Below are 20898 nucleotides of genomic sequence, written 5' to 3'. Positions count from 1 at the left end.
AGGATGACCAATCAGCGAGCCTGACCACCCGATCACGTTAGGCGCCTCTTACACACTCTCAAAGCAAAACACACACGAACCACTGGTTCATGGCCACAATAGATCTAGTCACATAAATTTCTGTCACATTCTGGCGTTGAATGTCCTGAAATCATTAAATTGACTTACCACAGAAATGAAGTCTCCAAGACCTAATGTCGTACAAAGAGGACTCTTCATCGCAAAAAAGCGCTATTCAGCCTCAAACCAGTGACTTTCCAATGGCAACAACATTTGACCAGCAGGCATATTGGGGTCAGGTAGTTGATGTTGATCAGCTTCATAGTACTGGACTGTCTTCTGGGGGTTTTGTCAATTCGTCAATGGCAATGTGACTGCGAACAAGACGCTTCCAAATTCAGGGTGGGTAGATATTTTATTCATAATTTCGATAATTTACTGGGAGTAATTCCTAACTAGTTCATAAGATGTCACATTCAAAATAAGAAAAAGAATATTTTTAAAAAGTTTGTTGTGCAAATAATTGTTCAGTATTTTTTTAAACTGTTTCCAAAACCTGTGATCCCCACAATGGAAGATGCTATCTGATTTTAAAGAAACAATTTTGTCCAGTCCATGAGTGCAACTATGCACAGCTTGCGATGAAATAAAAATATATCTGAAATTATAAAATATCTATGGAGGGTTATTTGTCCACTTTGGTTTGAAAGCTAAGTGTCTTGAACCGTTATTTTGAACTAATCAAGACTGTTAGAATCTTAATGTTGACCTATAGTAATATTTGTTATAATTTACAACTACCTGTGACCCCTTTTCAGAATGTTCTAACATAGTGGACCTTTGTACCCATGTGTAGTTACGCGGGGAGGGGGAGGTTCCAGGGGATGCCCCTCCCTTTTTATTTTTTTTTTTTTTCGGGGGGTGGGACCAAATGTAGAATGTTGTAGACAGGTAGGCAGTAAAACTATCTGAGAGGATTTTGATATTTTGGACCCCTCCATATTAAAAATGCCGGGTCAGCCCTTGCAATGAGAGCACCGTTTCAAACCAAAGCTCTCTTGCCGTCATGGTGGAAGGGAGATAAAATGAATTGTCGAGTTGATACCACAGTAGGTTTGTCTCCTAAGTGAAGATTCCGCACAGAATATTATGAAGTAACCTCCTAGGAAGGTAACTGTCACATTTCCTTCCTCAAGAACGAATAAGACCAAAGAATATAATCATTACCAAAATAATTCACATTTATCTATATCCTCTTGTGCATGAGAAAGAGAGACAACTGATTGGTAACCAAGGGCAACAGGCGCCTCAGATGCAGAGGAGGAACGTTTTCGGTAGTGTTATATCTAGGAAGTGAAGAAGGAAAATGCAAAATGTTCTGTCAGGATATGAAATCACAATGGTGAATGTTACATCATATGGTCCAATGGATGAAAACATTCTTTCAACTGAAGCAGTTGTTCTTAACAAACATCACAGAAATATGCCATGACACAGCTTGAACCTTCGGCCAAGAGAGCTCACAGGTGTAGACCCTTGTCTGTCTCACAGTCCCTGAACCATATTATTTTCCCTTCTGTCCAGGCCAGCACTTACTGTAATGCTATAGTTCTAAACAAGGAAGTCTATATTTTCCCAAAACCACAGCACTGGGGCTCCTTTTGAATTGAAATGTAGTTTCTTTCTATCAAAATGATATATTTTCTGAGACTAAGTCTTCGTCTAGTGTAAACCCTTGTCCAAGTCCATACAACACATCCTGCAGTCGTGGAGACACAAAAGTGATTCTCTGGCAGAGTAAATGACACACTGACACTTATGTAGGTATGACAATACTTTATTTCTGTGAATATGAACATGGGTACGGTCATATCACACCTAGGAAGTGCTCCCTAGCCATGGGCTCCTCACTTCCTGGTACTCATCCTTGGTATAAAATACATGCATCATTACCTGTAACACTCAATTAGCCTGTGGTGATATGTAGTGTTATAAAAATACATGGGGAGGGCAAGATATTCAGGAGACTAGCTAAAGCACATGCAAACAATAAACAATTCTGTGGTTTTATGATGATGCCTTCAAATATGACCTCATAGTAATAGTTGTTCCAGAACAGTATCGCAAGACTGTACCTCAACTGACAGGAATCAGAGATGTGGTGAAGGACATATTTTATGTCAATATCACAACAGAATAACAATGCAAATTTAAATATTCAATACTGCTTTAAGGTGTTATTAACAGAGTGTCATCATTTACAGAACACAAAATCGTTTTACTTTTGGCAATAATTGAGCTTTCATATGGTGTAAAACATTATTGTGATGTCAGACTTAATGCATAATAGGTCAGCATTTTGAAGATCATCTAAAATACAGTGCTTTTACTCAATGTGTTTTCAGAATATCTTATGTGAATTCAGCTTCAGTTGACTGACATTTTGCTGTCAGTCATGATCTACTATGTTTTCTGAGAAGTTGAAAACGTCAAAGTTTATGGATCAACAGACAGTCAACAACACAGTACAAAAGTAGCTCACATAGACCTCTGGCACAGGTGAACCATACAAAAGTAGCTCACATAGACCTCTGGCACAGGTGCACCATACAAAAAACAAAGTGACAGTGTTTGATGGTGTTTCATTGTTGTAACAAAATGGATAGATCTTTCCTACACCCAGCCCTTAATTCAACTTCCAACCAGCTAGACTTGGCTTGATGCACATACCCTTTTAACAATTCACAAAACATACATAAAAAAACATTTGGCTAAACTACCAGATAAGAAAGACACAGACCCTGAGTATTAACAACCAACTTCTGAGATTCAAAAAGACGTGAAGACAATACATTCTCCATTGAACTATTGCATGATGCAAAGTGTCGGGCTTATACATGATATTTTACTGTAGCAATTTCACATCCACTTAAACTGAAGTTACGTCAAATACCTACACATTTCTCAGTTATCTAAAAGTACCCACTTCTAAATACCATTCAGAGAATTCGTGTATACACAAGTTTTGTGACCCAAATCTATTTATCATTGACAGTTTGCAAAGGAATTTGATAGAAACTCTGAATGTTTCTTGAAAATAATGTGTTGATCATTTGAGTCGGAGAGGATGGGTTTCTGTGTTCAATGAAACTAATGTATGGTACAAAATCATACAGATGTTACACATTGTATGTAAGCACTAATGTTAACAAAATGAACATTTACCGGTATTTTGCTGCGCTCTAAGACCAGTCTATCAAACAGAAATTTGAAAGATGGATCAGGTTTTGAGAGAAGTTATACGAGAAATTGTTGAAAAAACAAGCCAGCAGATTATTCTTGTCATTTGATATCAACTTTCTAGTGAAAAGTAGAGAATTATGTTAATGGTTGGAATATTTACATAGTAAGGGTGTGATGTAGCACCGTGCAATATCCCCTCTCCATCAACAATACAGTCTCATTAAACTGAAATCATCTTTGCTACTCAGTACTATGCACATCAGATCAGTTACCTAGCTACACCTTATGACAAAGCAGATTGTCCATGCATCCACCCTTACAAACAGCCTTCATTTCCTTAAACTGTATGCATGTACTGGAACATGATAGAAAGTTTTAAATAATCACCGACAATAACTGATAATAACAGATTAATGCATATTTTTAAAAATAACCAGTTGTATAAAAAGGTAAAGTTTATAACTTTTCAGTTCCAAACATCCTGTTCCTCAAAATAAAGGCACATTTTGTCACACTTATATTGCTTGTCTCAACTCTCACTGAAGATGCTCAAGTAGCCCCCAGTCTGTGTCGCTAGCCACTAGTCCGAAGCCCGAATCTAGTAAAATGTTGTTCGGTCCAGTAAGCTCAGCTAATAATAGTCTGATCAGAGCATCAAAATCTACAGAAAATGAGGCTTAAATCCAGGTTTGGGCTACTGATACAAAGTGTTTGCTACAGACTGAGCACCTACTACAGCAGATCTTTACTTTCCATTACTAAAAACATCATAAAAAGTGCTAAAATAGCTAAGAAAATATCACACAACATCACTAACACGAAACAAAACCAGCAAAACATGGACCAGCAAATGTCACCAAGCCTGTACAGCAGTAATACTGGAAAATACAACACTTACATAGAGCAGTGTACATACAACTATAGAAAAAAGAATGTACTGTGTTGTATGTAAACTCAGTGAATAAACTGTGTGATATGTGATAGAGGATAATCTCTACATCATGTGTACCATAGTGGGTAACAATATTGCTATGTAAAATAAAATTGTAGAAATCTATTTTAAATGCATTAGCTCATAAATAGCCTTGACAACAAAAAAAGTTTCAAGGATATACAACATCAACAACATATTATCATTGGCTGCCAAGCTGATTATGCACTAACAAAACATAATCAGTCTGATAGACTGCAAAACTCGTTGCTAAAGAAATAAGGGCATATGTATTTGCAAAGACAACTAAAGTAACTTTCACCACTCCCTCCAGCGTATGAGTAATATTGCATCACAGCACAAGTGTCAACATCTTTAGCAACTGCAGTGTACATGCAGTCCATCATTAACACTAATATCTACTGAAAATGACGTCAAGAGACTAGTACACTATGTTCAGGCTTGTGCACTATGAAAACATTTGACATGGACTGTAAGTGGTACATCACCTATACATCAGTGTAAAAGTGTAACATTACCTTAACAACTGCCATCAATACAAGAGTTGTCTAAAGTACAAATTTACAGTAACAGCAAAATACAAGTGTTGTCGACTATAGCCACTATGGTTCTCAATTTGAAACATCACAGATTGGAACTGAGTGAAGTTAAAGGCACTTGACACTTGTTACAATGCAGGCAGGTCATGGTCTTCCATCACGACCATCACATACCCTTTCTCATCACAGAATAATCTTATAAGAAAACTCTCCATATAATAAACAAGCCTCTTATCATGCATGAAGACAATATAATGGAGGGAGATGGTGGGGGTCATTATTACGGAAGGAGCATAGTTCATGTTAGTAGGCAGAGGTTTCATACGTTCAAGTAAGTGATCAACACAAAACACTCACAAAGCCTACTGCAGTTAATATCTGTTCTGGGTCTAGGTGCCTAAAGGAAACTTCTTGACAATACATGTAGTCTCCTTGACTGCCTACTGTTGTTGAGTTGACAGGTGGCCAGCTACTGCTAGACGTTAGTCTCCTTGACTTGCTGTGTTAACAGGCTGTCAATTTCTGCTAGACATAAGTCTTCGAGTCTTCGGACTCCACCCCGTTGTTCACTCCCCTGTGAATCAGCTTTGGTTCCTCAAACTCCTCGCTGAGTCTGGGGGAATATCGGCCTGACTCCTCATCAGAAACAAGAGCAATTGTTGATGCAGTGATTTCTTGGCCATGAGCTCGCATCAGCTCGGTCTTCAACACAATCTCATTTGTCACGTACGCCTCACGACGGATCTGTTCTTTCAGCTCGGATGGAACATCAGGTATCATCCATGCCACTAGACTTGTCACCACAACCACGACATTCTGCAACACACAAAGTCAAGTAATGAACTATCTATTTACAGTGTATTATCAGGGGGTCCTGAGGTCCTTCAGGATTGCTCCTTTGTTATTAAAGTTATAACATTAGGTTATGACAAGAAGACTTTGTGACATTCATACTGGATTTTGAACACTGCACTCAGTAAATCATATATGTCACAGTGAACTTAACCAAATCAATGCTATAGCCTATCGAAGAGAATACTCTGTACTTACCTCAAAGACGACTACAAATGCCAATTGTGCAGCAAGAATATGCCAGAACACTTCTGACCGGCGGTACTCTCTGTCATAGTGCCAGGGTGGGTTACGGAAATCTTTGTACCTGACAACATTGAACCATTATTTTATTCCAAATAATTTTAATATAGGATGAATTTAATGACACTTATGTTTTCCCATGATTACATTTAATGTCTTTATCACATCATATCAATACCGAATACAAATTCAGCCATTACTCAGTATACTTAAGTCTTGAAGTTTATGGATATCTTTCATCTTGATTCAAATGTGGACAAACCGACAGCATATCACTGACCTGCACATTGCTTCATTAGAAATAATGCTATCTGATGGGCGGTGGTCCTCCTCAAAATCACTGGTGTTGAAGTAAGCAAGGGTGTAGTTGACGTAACCTTTGAGGCTTCCATCTTCACTGTAGCGCAAACCGTAGACCAGCCGAGGGATGAAGTCAGACGTGAGTGAGATCACAAATGCCTGGCCAACAGAACAAGGACTAGTCAATGCATCTGGTGTCACAGACTCAAGATGCTAAACCAAACACATTCCAACTTATCTGACATCACCATTCAAGTGGAAAAAAAGTCCATTATGAAAAAATATTAATTAAACTAATGCATGTAAAAAGAATCATGTCGGCGTAGAAACCGGTTCAGCCAAAGACAGTAATTCCATATCTAGGTTTCCTTGCATATACACAAGTATCAGCATAGCCAGACAGCCAGACCTGGCTTATAAATAAATGCTCGAAAATGTAAATACAGGTAAAAGTTTAAAACTATCTATATACTTGTTTCTTGCTTAATAGTAATAATACTAGACTCAACAATATTCCAGCTGTATATGACACTGGCCTGTATATAATCTAGTCTGGTCGAGACATTCCAGGGATTGATATTGTGATCAACAATTAATGCTACAGTTTTACAATGTCTCACAATAAACCAAGTCACCGATCCTGACCACAGAATCCTTGAAGACACCTCTTTTGATTAGCATAGGTTGCACGGGACTGCTTCTAACCGGGACACCCCACCCAGGCATAGACATGTATAAGTATAGCTAATAGGGCTACCAAGTACTTTCCTGGTGTGATATACAAGTACCAGCACAGTCTTAGCTTGACTTACATACTGGGGTCCAAGGGAACCAAGGTATAGACATGTATAAGTATAGCTAATAGGGCTACCGAGTACTTTCCTGGTGTGATATACAAGTACCAGCACAGTCTTACCTTGACTTACATACTGGGGTCCAAGGGAACCAAGGTAATTAATCTCAAGGGTTCTTACAGGCAATATGAGGGTCATGTAAAGTAACAAAATGGTGTAGAGTACTGCACTGTAAGATTTTATAATCATTTTAATTACAGGACCTTAATATTTCTTGTCTAGAATTTGGTACAATGAGTATTATTGTGCTTCCCCTGCAATTTCTAAATTGTATATAATCCTGCATGAGCATAACCAGTAGACTTACATTGGTGATGATAGCAATCCTGGAGAGACCATACAGCACACTGTACCATATACCTGCAACAGACAGGACGGGTTATGTTCAACACAATCACAGAAAGCCGTTTTGGGCATGCAATAAACTAATGTGGAATTCAAGGAAAAGGTGGACAGATTAAACACTTCTTCCAAGCAGGACTGGAAGGACAAGTTTGAAATACTGATGTTTGGATTAAGATGACTAATCTTTGTCTGTGCAATTATTCTACAACAGATCGCCTCTCCTGTGAATAAACTAGTGTTGATCTTACCAATATTTGCAGCACGATCTGCTACTGGTCTGCGAAGTTGTGTTATAAACTTGGCTGCATCACAGCGGATTTCAATGATGTTGTTCAACAGGCAGAAAATTGGAGCAAGTGGAAAGGCAGCACAAAATATTGTCAGGAATCCAAACTGTAGAGCTAAAAGGAAGAGTTATACAGCCATGAACTAACAAGAGCACCTGGCAAACTGTAAGGATTGATAATTATATCAATCAATGTAATCCAAGTGAATAAAGTATGACTGACAATCTCAAAGTCAGCCATTTTCTTCCCTGTGCCAAACTCAACCTAAAGGGAAGTAACTCTAATCTGAAGTTGTATCCTTGCTAACCAACACACAGGCAGGTTTGAAATGGGAATTTTGTTTTATTTTCAACTAATTGCAACTATTAAAACTTTCAAATGTTATGCATAATACTGACAATACTATTGGCATTTTTAGAATTCCTATTGATATAGTACCATTGTGGGGCAAACAATTGCAAATTGTTCGATAGTTCGAAATATCATTACACCCCTATGCAGTATGTATCATGAAACTGCCCTGAACTGTTTTTGCTCACATGCAGCGTCTACTCTCTTTAACTGACTTAATACATACTAACAGTTGCCAAAGTGCTAACAACCATCAGTCCAGTATCGACATTTACTTTACATCATCACACAAGTGTATAACTTTTTCTCAAAATGTCTGTAAAAGGTATTCTGAAACTTTCTATGGAAGTGACATAAAGCATATACCACTAATGTTGACAGAATACATGACATGTTGCTTAATGAGTAGACTATGTAAACATCTTAATACAATAGGACCCCAGGTACCATATTTATACATGTGCAAATCTGCTACACTTTGAACAAGCTTATTAGGGATAAATGTATGAAAAAATTTGATAAGAGTTTACGTCATATGGAGTATTTCACTACTTGATCAAGGAGAGTAATTATGTTCCGCTTAACTACACATATTAATACACTCATCTTCACTGCCTCAACTTCTGTCCAGTCAAATTTCATAATACTTGTGGTTTTTACATCAGCCTGATCATTTTAACTGGCATAAACAAAGTGCTACTTACCCATCTCCAAGTATTCATAGAACAAAACTGTGGTCTGTGAAGCTGTCATCTTATAGTCTTTCTCCCAAGGAGTCTTTGCTAGTTTCTGCTCTCGAGTCTCCTTCGCACATTTCTTTTTGATGAACTTGATTATTTTTCTGCGACCAAATACATCTCAACATAATCAACTGTATTCAACTGGCATGCCTGCAATAGTTTAAGTGAGTGAGTATGGTTTACGCCGCTTTTAGCAATATTCCAGCAATATCACGGCGGGGGACACCAGAAATGGGCTTAAAACATTGTACCCATGTCGGGAATCGAACCCGGGTCTTCGGCATGACCAGCGAACGCTTTAACCCCGAGGCTACCCGACCGCCCCTAATAGTTTAAGGATGTTGTTCACCTCATAGCATTAATCTTCTCAAAACTAAATTAAGGAAAACTTACGGCAGCACTATCTCCACAAAGTTGTTCTGTATCAGTTGTTTTCCGATCATGATGATTGCCAACTGAATACACAGCTCTATTAAACAGCCCCCGGCCTCACACTGAAATATACAAATTGACCCAGGTTAAATGTTGCATATTGGAACAATCGCAAGGGCTTTTTTTCCTCTAAAACATGAATCACTCCATCATCGGTAATCGTATGTATTACATCGGCATTCGGTTATGATGAACATACCCTGGACCAATGTGCCTCCACTGCCTTGTTAGATATGCAACTCAAGTGTGGGAACATTGGATTTAACACACCTTTTAACAGTATTCCAGTTATATCACTGTGCATCAACTTAATGTGGGAGGAAAGCCCAAAGTGATGCAGGTGTCACAGACTTTTATCACTTAGGGAACAACTGTGCAAAGTTACTGACGAGACAGAAAGAGGTCATGCCCTAAACGAAGCTATGGTACAAACTGGTATTTATCACATTAGAAAGGAGGTATAATAAACCCAATCAAAGAGGTTTCATTCACTTTTACTGCTCAGATTTGTACTTAATTATCATTGCACATAGATGTTTTAACACTGAGGAGCATTTGAAACAGTCCATATATCATTTGGGTAACTGGACTGGGGATCTATTATTCAGAGGAAGATTTTGCAAGTATCATTTTGACATTGTTTGATGTACCATCTGCATTGCCCTACACATTTAACTAAAACAGAATACAACAATTGAAGAATTACTCTTAACTAATGTTAGAAAAGAAATACATAAATGAAATGAGGAAAGATTTGCGAAGATATGCTCCCTACTACATGCAAAAAGCAACATTTCTGTAACAAACACTCCCTGCACAAATGCAGCAATCACTTCCTACGTCAATGCAATCAAAACTGCTTACAAGAATGCAACATTTGGTCCCTACCTGCAGGGATGATTTTGAAAAAAACACTGAAAGTTAGGTGGGGGTCTGGGCAACTATACGGTTTATGTGTATTGTAATGGCATGTGTCACAAAAATGATTCTTGATGTAAAGAAATTTGTGGAAAATTTGTATCCCTGTACATGGACAACCACTCCCTACATGAATGACAACAAGCCCTAGACAACCACAACCACTGATCTCACCTCCTCCTGGCGTCCTCCAAACACGGTCCTGTACTTCCCGGGGCGGCCAACAAACCTGCAGACACAGACAACAAATCAGGACACACAGTCAGATGTCTGCTAAGGGAACTCTTTAAAACTCAGTCTAAATGTGTATCGAATACATGTTTCTTTTTAGAATTTTGGTGTGAAGCTAATTCTGTACATCACACATTACCAGTGATCGAAACTAACATGTTTAGTCCACTCCTAATAATGATAACATTTTACAAAATTTCTACTTGTCCTTGTCATACCTTAACTATTCGGCAGTTTGACAAGGACTGTAGAACTAGTGCCAATTTCTAACACTGTAATAGTCTAATGGTTCGACCTCCCATTACAAAAATCATTCTTGGACACCTATGCTGACTAATGTACTGTTACCATGAGTACTCTCAAACTGAAGCTGCGACTAATGAACACTGACATGTTTACTAAAACAACAGATGCAACACAGTCACTTAATCCATTTAGGGAGAAATAGTAGTAGTGCCTATCCTTGGGTCTTCTCACTATTCATTAGCAACTGGGTACAGAGATAAAGTTATCAATCATGTGGATCATTAACAAAATACCACATTAAAAGGTGAGGGGTTTAACGTCGCATCCACTATTATTGCACTTACATAGCGACATGCATGCACATGTGCATGTGTGGCTACTTGTACTATTCCACACTATTTCCGATTTTAAAATGCTAGCCAACTGAGATACCATGCCGCAGTTTAACATGAATACCCCAATCAGACACTCAAAGCCGACCAGTCGTTGTTTTAGCCCCTTAATGCCGAGCGCCAGACGTGGTAACAAGTTCCTTCTATTGACATCTTTTGGTATGATGCGACCGGGGGCCGACCTTCCGCTCTCTGGGCAGAGGCTCTACCACTAAACCACAGAGGCGGTCACTACATTAAGAAAGATATGCATTCTTTTACAACAGTTTTACAGACGTTCATCTATCTGTTTCAATAAATGAAATAAACAACTTGTGAAGTATTCTGTATTTATCAAAGAAAACAAGCATGCACTTACCTCCCCTTGAAAAATGCAATATAGATGATGGAAGAGAAGTAGTTGACAAACTGCAGGGCAAACAACTTGAGAGTGATGCTGCTGTCATACTCGCTCTGTGTGCGCAGGCACTCCCAGTCTGTCAGCCAGAAAGCCAGGTACCCATACACCTGTACACAAACACATGGTAGAAAATAAATATACCTGAGGTATCTTTACCAGCTAATGCAATGACACAAATAATGCAACCTATTCTGATAATGGATAAATATAGACGAATATGTTTGTATGCCATATATCATCATGCATGGTTGCCAATATATGTGGCTCTCATGAAGATCCGGGTTAGAATTGGTCTTCAGCTACCCATACTTGTTATGAGAAGCGACAAACGGAATCGGTTGTTCAGGTTCGCTGACTTGGTTGATGCATGTCATGGTATCCCAATTGCGTGGATCGATGATCATGACGTCAATCATAAACAACATACAACACACACAAAAAACAAGCCAATGTATGGGGGGGGGAGTGGGAAGAATAGGTCTTCAGCAACCAATGTTTGTCATAAGGTGACCAATGGGATTGGGTGGTCGGGTTCACCGACTTGGTTGGAGCATGCCATTGTAGCCAAAATGTGCAGATTGATGCTCATGGTGTCAGTCACTGGATTGTCTGGTCCAGACTAGATTATTTACAGACGCCATCATATAGTGCGGGGTTAAACAACAAACAAACAAACTTCAAAAAACAAGAAAAACAATAATTAGAATACACCTGGGGTTTCAATTCACTAATTCGTCAATATTAAAAAAGATGGTAGACCAAAAGTTGACAGTGGACTGGTACTTACGAAGTTCAGAAGCAGAATGATTGCCAGGTTGATCAAGGCAGCTGTCACTGTTGTCAAAAGACTGGCATTCTGGTAGATGAGATTGACGGTTTTGGTGGTAACGTCACTGCTGTTGGTGAATATTTCTTGCTTTCGGATCAGTTGTAGTGCAGCCAACATGGACACCCTGTAAGCTATCACTCCAATCACTGCACCTACAGCCATCAGTGCCTGGAAACAGATGAACAATAACAGATGCTTTGTCTGCCAACATCTAAATTGTTTCAAATAAAGTTAGATTAATATACCTGTTGACCAGGTTAAAGCTTACTCTTTTCATATGTTTATGATCTTGCATTGGTCTGTCTTTTCATTGAAAACGTGAATTGAGGAAGGAGAGAAGACTCAGGTGCGCTAAACATGTTTAAAGTAAAAGACTAACAGTGAACATTCATTTCAAGCTACAGAACCTACCAGAACTATCATGACTGTATAGGAGCAGAGAAAGATGGGGAAACGGCGCCTCCAGAATGGGAGGTGGGGCTCCTTGATCTGAAAAAACAAGCAAGGAAAGATAATGAGTGATCAAACAACAGAAGATGGCTGCAGCAGTGATGAGGTGCAGTGAAATGGGGCTTAATGTCGCTTTAAAGAATAATGCACTTACATAGTGACGCGTTTATGTGTGTGTCTGCTTGTACGTGTCCCGACTAATGCCATTTTTTATAAATATTTCTAGATACATTGCCAAAGTTTAACATGGATACCCAACTCAGACACATTATACAGACTCTGAGCTGACCAGTCCTTGTGTTATCTCCTTATGCCGAACATCAGGCAGGGTAACAACAGTACAGGTACCATCTTTTAACGTCTTTTGTATGACGAGGCCAGCAGTCGACCACTGACTTATCGCCCTTCGGTTAGACTCTCTATTCACAAGATACCACAAAGACGGTTGAGCTGCTGCAGTGAGCAATTGTGGTATTACCTCAGTTTTACCACATGTCAATGTAGTGTGAAAAGCATGGCCATGTGTTAGTGTGTCACTGGCATTGTTAGCCATAGAGTATGATATCTGAACTCAAATACAAGAACTATCCATACACGGTTCATGCTGTTCAACTTCACATGGTGTTGTTTTTCTTACAATTAAGGAATACTTGGGACTTTTCAGTGAACATACGCCCTTGACAATGCTTAACCAAACCTTCTATAAAATTTACTTTCAGTGTGTCAATCAGTTAGCTACTCACCCCTGTGACTGGGTTGACCTTCAGGGTGTGCCAACCTTCCAACTGGGACAAATACTCAGGTCTTGGAGGTTCCTGAAAAATAATGGTTCATGTCCATGTCAAATTCCTTTTCTCGAATACTTCAGACATGGGGCATATTTCATTAAGTACATATGAGGTAACAAATATTTTGATGGATAGAAACTATTAATACACAAATCTGTGAACATACCTCTTCAGAAACAAAGTTAGTAAGGTCCCATTTATACTGGATTGTAGCCTCTCGACGTTTCCAAAACTCAAGAAACAGGGTACCTGCAAATCATATGTATAAAGTTGTAAAACACTTCTTTCTAAAACAATCATACCACATAGCGGACATGATATAGCTGGGGCACCACACAAGAGAGAGCTAAAACATAACATTGTCTGAGGTAAGAAAGTTATCTCTTTCATGAGAGAGCATGTGATTGGTGTAGAATGCTGCTTTGAACAGTATTTCAGTTACAGCTCTGTGTGCTAGTTATTGTGGTAAGGAAAGCCCAAATTAATAAAGTTCATATAGAAGACTACAAGTGATGGAACCTATGTTTGTTTATTTGTTGTTTAACGCCAAACACAGCAATATTCCAGCTATATGACGGTGGTCTGTAAATAATTGAGTCTGGTCCAGACAATCCAGTGATTGACATCATAAGCATCGATCCACGCAATTGGGATACGATGACATGCATCAGCCAAGTCAGTGAGGCTGACCTATGAGAATTGTTTTATAGCTGAGAGAACAAGGATAATCAAATATCTGTGATTCAATCCCACTACCAGCAGATCCTTGGCGGGGTTAAGGGGCATGACTCAAAACAATCTAGACTGAAGACAGACGATCTGATCTGTTTTAAGGTGATCATGAATACTGTCAAATCATTGTCAAAATATTATGAAGACATTTCAAATTGTTCTGAAGTTATTTCGCAGAACTGAAGCTCAAAGAGGATCATAACTGCAGCACATGGACATAAGTTGACTGGTCTACTTACCCCACAGTGACATAAAGATGGCAAAGAAGACAGTAGCACCATTATCAAATATTCTGCTGACGGCTGCATGAGTACATGCCTCATGTAGTTTCCAGTAGGGACACTGACGGTCACACAAGGGGCACATGGTGAAGTTGTTTTTGGGATCGCAGAGCTCTGCCCTGTAGGGAAACAAACACTAGCCAATGAGTACATGTGTACAAATAGTACATACTACCACTGTAATAATTCATTACCTTAATGCATTGTTCAGATGGGCTTTGTTTGAACTATTATTGTCTGTGTAAGTCAGATAATCAAAGTATAGTCATGAAAGTCACCGAGTTTAATACCCTCAGACAGTAGTGATCTCCATCAGTGAGTGAGTGTGTGGATGATGTTTGCAGTCAGTAACATTCCAGTATTATTGCGGCCAGATATGAAACTGAGTTGCACAACTGATGGCATGAGCAACGATCATAACCATTGCGGCACAACGACACAATCAGTCAATCACAGGTTGTATCACCAATCGTGATAAGTCAATGCCACTAGTACTGGGAACCTATTCTACCTCGGAATCCCCATGGGAAATATATCTTTACATGACACACTGTGTAGTATATGGACTCAGTGCATCCCCAAGAGCAACAGACAAAGAGAGCCATCTTATCAGGATATCTTTACTCTGTGACTCACACTGATTTAGTAACGTGGGTCTAACGCAGCTCTGTAAAGTATTCCAGTTATGTCACAGTATGTCGGATACAGACAAGGAGGCCCATCTTATCAGGATATCTATACTCTGTGACATTGAGAACACTCATACTGATTGAGTGAGCTGGGTATAAAGCCAGTTTTGAAAGTATTCCAATTATATCATGGCGTGTCAGCTTGATGTGGGAGGAAAGCTCTGGGTGATGCAGGTCTCTGACATTTATCACTTTGGTGAAACCCACGAGCAGGAGGTTGGTGCCCAAGGGACGGAACTCACAGCGAATTGCGGCACCTTAGACAAATGGGCCACCCAATACTCATACTAACTCAACCATGTGTATAGATGGTACCAACTCACGTGACGTCATTTGTGTACATGATAACACAGCCATAGATGAACACTATCAGACCAACTATCGAAGCAGGAACCAGCATTGTCGTGTAGAAACCAAGCCAGGCAAAGTATATGGCAATCTTTTCACCAAAATAATTTCTGAAATACAAACACATTGAAAAGAATAAAGACATAGTTTCATGGGTAACAGACATCATCAATATTTTATAGGAAACAAATCAATCAAAATAGGGGAAAGGAGCAGCAATAAGGGATTAAGTGAGTGAGTGAGTGATTCAGCACCACTTTGAACAGTCTTTCTGTTATATTATGGGCTGACAGCTTAAAGTGGGTGGAAAACCCAAAGTGATGAAGGTCTCCGACGTTTACCACTTCTATGAAACCCTCAAGCACATGTATGGTGCTGACAAACCCAGAATTGCACAGCTAATTGCGGCGCCTGAATCAACGATACCAGTCAGGGATTAAGAATATAAGGCAAAATGTCCTCGGCCTAATCCCCCTAATTAAAAATAATAGGGGTTTCTAGAGTAATATCTAATAACAAAATAGTAATAGAACCCTAGGACCTCCCTAATGTCGAATACTGCTGACATGGTTTTATTGTATTTGGAATATAACATGCTGGGAATGTATACCTGATGTAGTCATGTGGCTGAAACTTGAGGAAGCTCCTCCAGCCTGCCCAGTAATCATAGAGCAATTTGCGTGGGTTGTTGGCGGACCCAGGCTTCCAGTGACCCTGAAACGACACACAGACACTACTGGTCAGACAAGCTGTCAGTTGTTGGTGGACCCTACTGTTCAACATTCATTGCTGATGTGAATCAGTAATATTCATATCATACTATCAGTGTTATAATTCAATACACTGCCGGGCTGTCATCAGAACCTACAGACTTTAGAAGCAGCAGGCCCTGACTAACTCTTCGGGCCCTCATATAAAGAACTCTAGCTATTGTGACACATCAATTTATTGCAGGCCATAAGGACTAGAGTTGGGAATTGGACCAAAAAGTGTATTGCGATATATTGCAATATTTCAAAAACATATTGCAATATATAGAATAATTTCTACCAAGGGAAAGCTTTTTTTCATATCCCTTTGACAAATATTAATATGCAAGCTGCAATGTTAACAATTTGGTCAAAATTATGAACCAATTTTAATAAATTGTACTATTATTTTTATCTACAATCAAATATAGAGTATGAAGCATTTGTTTTGTCTTTGTTTTGATTTAATAAGGTAAGACTATACATCATGGCATATACATTTCAGTCACAGTTTGAATAATGAGGGAAAAACCGATACACCAAAAACGTATCGCAATACGTATCGTGATGAATTTGTATTGCAATATACCGGTATACCAATAAAACCGCACATCCCTAATAAGGACCCATACAAATTTGACACTACAGACCCGACACAGCATCTACCTTAGAGGCCTAAAGGAAGGTGACTATTTCAAATCTGCATACCATTACTTGGAGTTAACCAGTGGTTTCAAGATGAACAGATGCACTGCTGTGAATCAGTGGAGATTTTATCATCTATCTTTTGTCATAGTTGGTTTGTTCCAACCAATCAACCATGAATTCCACACATGAAAATGTGTGATTTGGTCCATGTCGTTGAGAAGGTCTACTCAAATGGCCACCATCTCTCTCTCTCTACCTGGCTGTCATTGTGGCCACAGGACCCTCACATGCACTCAGTTCTAAGGCAAGTACAGTAACTTACGTTTATAACAAACATGCTTATAACAAACTGACGGATATAACACTGTTTTTTGGTCCCGGGCATTTGCGGTATATTTGCTGTATATAAGCTGTATATATGCTGTATATATGTTGTATATATGCTGTACATATGCTGTACATATGCTGTACATATGCTGTACATATGCTGTACATATGCTTATAATGAACTTTGGTTATAACGGACTAAAATTAGTGGCCCTTTGTGTTTGTTATACTCATAGTAAACTGTACAGTGTCCCGGGGAGCTGCATCCCCACAGGGGCCTACGGCTGATCTCCATGGACTTACCTCATGCATGGGGAAGGCAGCATCATAGAACCCATCAGCCATCATCTTCTTCAGACCTGTCAAAGATTAGAAACATTCTTCACTGGTATCAAGCACCTAGATTTATAATAAACTAGACCATGGAATTGGTATAACAAACTCAATATCGCCTTGAGATCTTTATATCAGTATGTCTTTCATTAGCTATAACCTACCAAATGAAAATGCTTTTCCTTCGTCTTTCTTGAATGCTTTCCTTCTCAAAATGTAATCCACGATCCAACTTCTCACAGCATTTGAAAACAGTAGCTCTTTATTTTCATTCATTTCAAATCTGCCAAAACAAAACATGTCATTGGGTGAGCTGAATTGAAATAATTGTTTTCCCTGATATTTTGAAATCAGGAAAAATAATATAACTAAGCATGCTAAGCATACAAAACATGCAATATCTTTGCTGACCACAAAGAAGTTGCATCCAATTCTGTCATAGTAAAATGGAGATAGATCTTCAAGTGTTTTAACCTTAAGGAACGTCATCATTCATATGAAACCTCCAAGTCATACATTTGAAAGTCTATTCTAACACATTCAGTTTCAACTTAAACTCAGTACAAACTTCAACAGCACATGAAGTACCTAATTATTCAGACCACATTTGATTATCTACAACCACAAGGTGACATAAGTTGTTAATGATCTTGTCAGGGTCTTACATGATGCACAAATGTGTGTCCAGTACACATGTTCTGTATAGAATGAACGCAGAGAAAATAAACATTGCATCCCAGGGATGCACAGTATTATTAATATTAATATGGCAAGAAATTCAAAGGTTCTGTAAATCAAACAATTATCAATTCTTACAGTACATTGCACAATTTCAATACATTAACGGACCCTCATATATCCTGTAAGGATCCTTGAAATCAATTAAAGTGGGTCCACTGAACCTCCAGTTGTGCTGGTCATGGTAGAGCCCTGTCTTGTGTATCCAGAGAGTTATCAGACAGTACAACAACTTTCAGGAAAGAAGGTATGTCAGATCACCAAGTGGTATGTGTGCTTACAGATATTTCTTGTTCCGGCTGTATGGGCACGTGTAGCGTCGCCTTACTGGAGGCATAACAGTCGGGTCTATTTGGAAGGGGGTCAGGAAGCGCTTGAAAAAGCCAGTGACGGAATTCCACAGCCGCGTCGACACAGAGTGCACTGGACTCTAGAATACATCAGACTCAGGCATATCAATCACGAAGATGCATTTGGTACAGCAGTTACAACTTTCACATGTTAAGAAAATCACCGATATTGAAATAACTTTTACTTTACTTGTCCGATTTTCAGGAACATATACAAAACTTAGAAGAAAATATCAATGATATCATGACAGGATTCTTAAAGAACAAACCACATCTAAAGACGACCGCACAGCAAAACTGCCAAATGCTAAATGGTTGAAACTAGAAAGGCTTCTACATGCTCTGGGAGACATCCCAAGCTATCATGATGCAAACCAAGATAACTCTATTACTCTAAAGGCACACAGCAAATTGTTAGTCAATGGTTTGGGTTAATTCAAGTCCCTGGGATGGGTTGCTGATAGGTGAAAGATGATGTATGATAGACCAGGCTGGGTAGACTGTAAGTTGACATGCACAGACGCAGGTCAACATGCAGATTCATATATTACCAAAACCCACACAGAGTGACGAGTCGTACAGTTTGACAGGCAGACAGTTAGAAAGACAGTCGGACAGACAGACATGCATTCTGGTCACCAAACACAAATAGATTGAGTAAAATGGCCAGGCACTGACATGATTGATCACCATCACCATAATGATAATGGACTGAAAAGAAATATGATAGAAATGTCAATCTAATGTGTTCTAAAACTTGGGTGCTTAGATAACTCTTGTGGACTACAGCAGATTATGTCTTCACATCATTTGTTGGAGAGTTTGTAGTTGACAGTAACAGCACTACAAAATAAGGAATGTTCAATAGGTTTGGCCTGAGCAATGGTTTTCTCTGTTTGGCTCATAGAAATTAAGATCACAACATATCTTGATTATCGAGAGTAATATATCTCAATTCAGTTATGATAAATACCCTCAACCAATCACTATAATAATTTTGTTTTGAGTCAAATGAGACTCATGTGCTACACTTCCCAAGCAATGTCAGCGAATGGGTCCAGGGTATTTATAATTGAAGGCTGGAGATAAAATACCCTAGACTACTGAGGATGCATATCTTGCAGATTGATAGGCATGCCCAATGTTGAAGTGTTTTATTGCTAGTGTAATCAGACATGCTATAATGTTGATATCACTGCTTGTGTAGTCAGTGGATATCCCAATGTTGATATCACTGCTAGTGTAGACAGTCGATGTCCCAATGTTGATATCACTGCTAGTGTAGTTAGAGCATGTCCAAATATCAATCAATGTAACTGGTAGTGCAGTCAGTGGATGTATATTGTTAAAATCACTGCACTGTAGTATTGTCATAATGTTCCTATCAATGCACATGTAGTTATTCATATCCAGATGTAAGTATTGTTGATGGTGTTAGTGTTAATTTCTTTTACTGATACCAAAGTAAGCACAACATTCTCTTTTTAAGCATGCATCACATTCATTATTCATAATATTAGTGACCTCACAAAGATGTCATATATCAAATACCAAAGATATTTCCTTCATAATTTCTACTACGATACAAATGCAGCATGGCATCCAGGTTTTGATAGTTTTTCTATTTGGCGAATGGAGAGAAATATACAGCAACCTCATTCCTACTTCTAAAGTGGAGTGGGTGATTTACTTTCTTGAATTTACTAAAGTGCCGTTTCAATCTTACTGTTCATGTAATATTGAAAAAATAATTGAGGTAAATTTAATTACCTCTTAAGGAACTTGGCAGTGAACAACTTCCAATACACCACACTTTTACAGTCAATACGCAGTTGCAAAGAAGTGCAGGCAATACCAATGCTAAAGAATAGTGGCATTCAATGAAAAAAAAAGAATTGAGAAATTGTATTTCTGTTTGTTGCTGTTTGTAAATTTAGAAGGGAACGCATAAAGCAGTTACGGTACTTCATTTACAAAGTAACAATTATTTTTTACATTGGCATCCTTTTTAACCAGTTCCCAGAGTACAGATATCATTGTGACGAATGAGTAATTATCCATATATGTTCTTTTATCATGTTTATGATTTAATATTAAAGTTGAGTTTTAGATTAGTCGAAACAGTGGTGTTTGACACATTAGTTGTGTCCCCCTCGTAGCCTCTGACTGGGTGTATAGTGCTGTGAGAGTGGAATTGTGGGACAATGTAGGAGGCATACAATGACACGGGCAACACTAATTAGGGAACAGGGAATACGTCTCACTTTATTCATAACGCTGTACACCTGAAAGGGACAAATATGTTCATGTA

General features: G+C 38.7%; 1 protein-coding gene across 1 annotated transcript in view; it reads right to left on the bottom strand.

Moving 5' to 3' along the window:
• Positions 1–1834: 1834 nt before the first annotated feature.
• Positions 1835–20898, bottom strand: part of LOC139475125 (anoctamin-1-like) — a 34880-nt gene continuing 15816 nt past the window's right edge. The window contains exons 7-26 of the mRNA XM_071258383.1: positions 20852–20872; positions 18519–18667; positions 17664–17782; positions 17470–17525; positions 16053–16156; positions 15418–15552; positions 14364–14524; positions 13559–13641; positions 13348–13419; positions 12566–12643; positions 12113–12322; positions 11284–11432; positions 10231–10285; positions 9100–9200; positions 8671–8807; positions 7577–7729; positions 7291–7343; positions 6110–6288; positions 5785–5893; positions 1835–5550 (exon numbers count right to left, since the gene is read on the bottom strand). Coding sequence (XP_071114484.1) covers positions 5260–5550; positions 5785–5893; positions 6110–6288; positions 7291–7343; positions 7577–7729; positions 8671–8807; positions 9100–9200; positions 10231–10285; positions 11284–11432; positions 12113–12322; positions 12566–12643; positions 13348–13419; positions 13559–13641; positions 14364–14524; positions 15418–15552; positions 16053–16156; positions 17470–17525; positions 17664–17782; positions 18519–18667; positions 20852–20872 — 2415 coding nt within the window. The 3' untranslated portion in view covers positions 1835–5259. The remainder of the gene's footprint in view (positions 5551–5784; positions 5894–6109; positions 6289–7290; positions 7344–7576; positions 7730–8670; positions 8808–9099; positions 9201–10230; positions 10286–11283; positions 11433–12112; positions 12323–12565; positions 12644–13347; positions 13420–13558; positions 13642–14363; positions 14525–15417; positions 15553–16052; positions 16157–17469; positions 17526–17663; positions 17783–18518; positions 18668–20851; positions 20873–20898) is intronic.

This window comes from Haliotis cracherodii, unplaced genomic scaffold (genome assembly GCF_022045235.1).
Source record: "Haliotis cracherodii isolate W230 unplaced genomic scaffold, xgHalCrac1.p SCAF_3, whole genome shotgun sequence".
NCBI lineage: Eukaryota > Metazoa > Mollusca > Gastropoda > Lepetellida > Haliotidae > Haliotis > Haliotis cracherodii.
The sequence above is the reverse complement of the archived record's forward strand: the minus strand, read 5'-3'. Positions and strand labels throughout refer to the sequence as shown.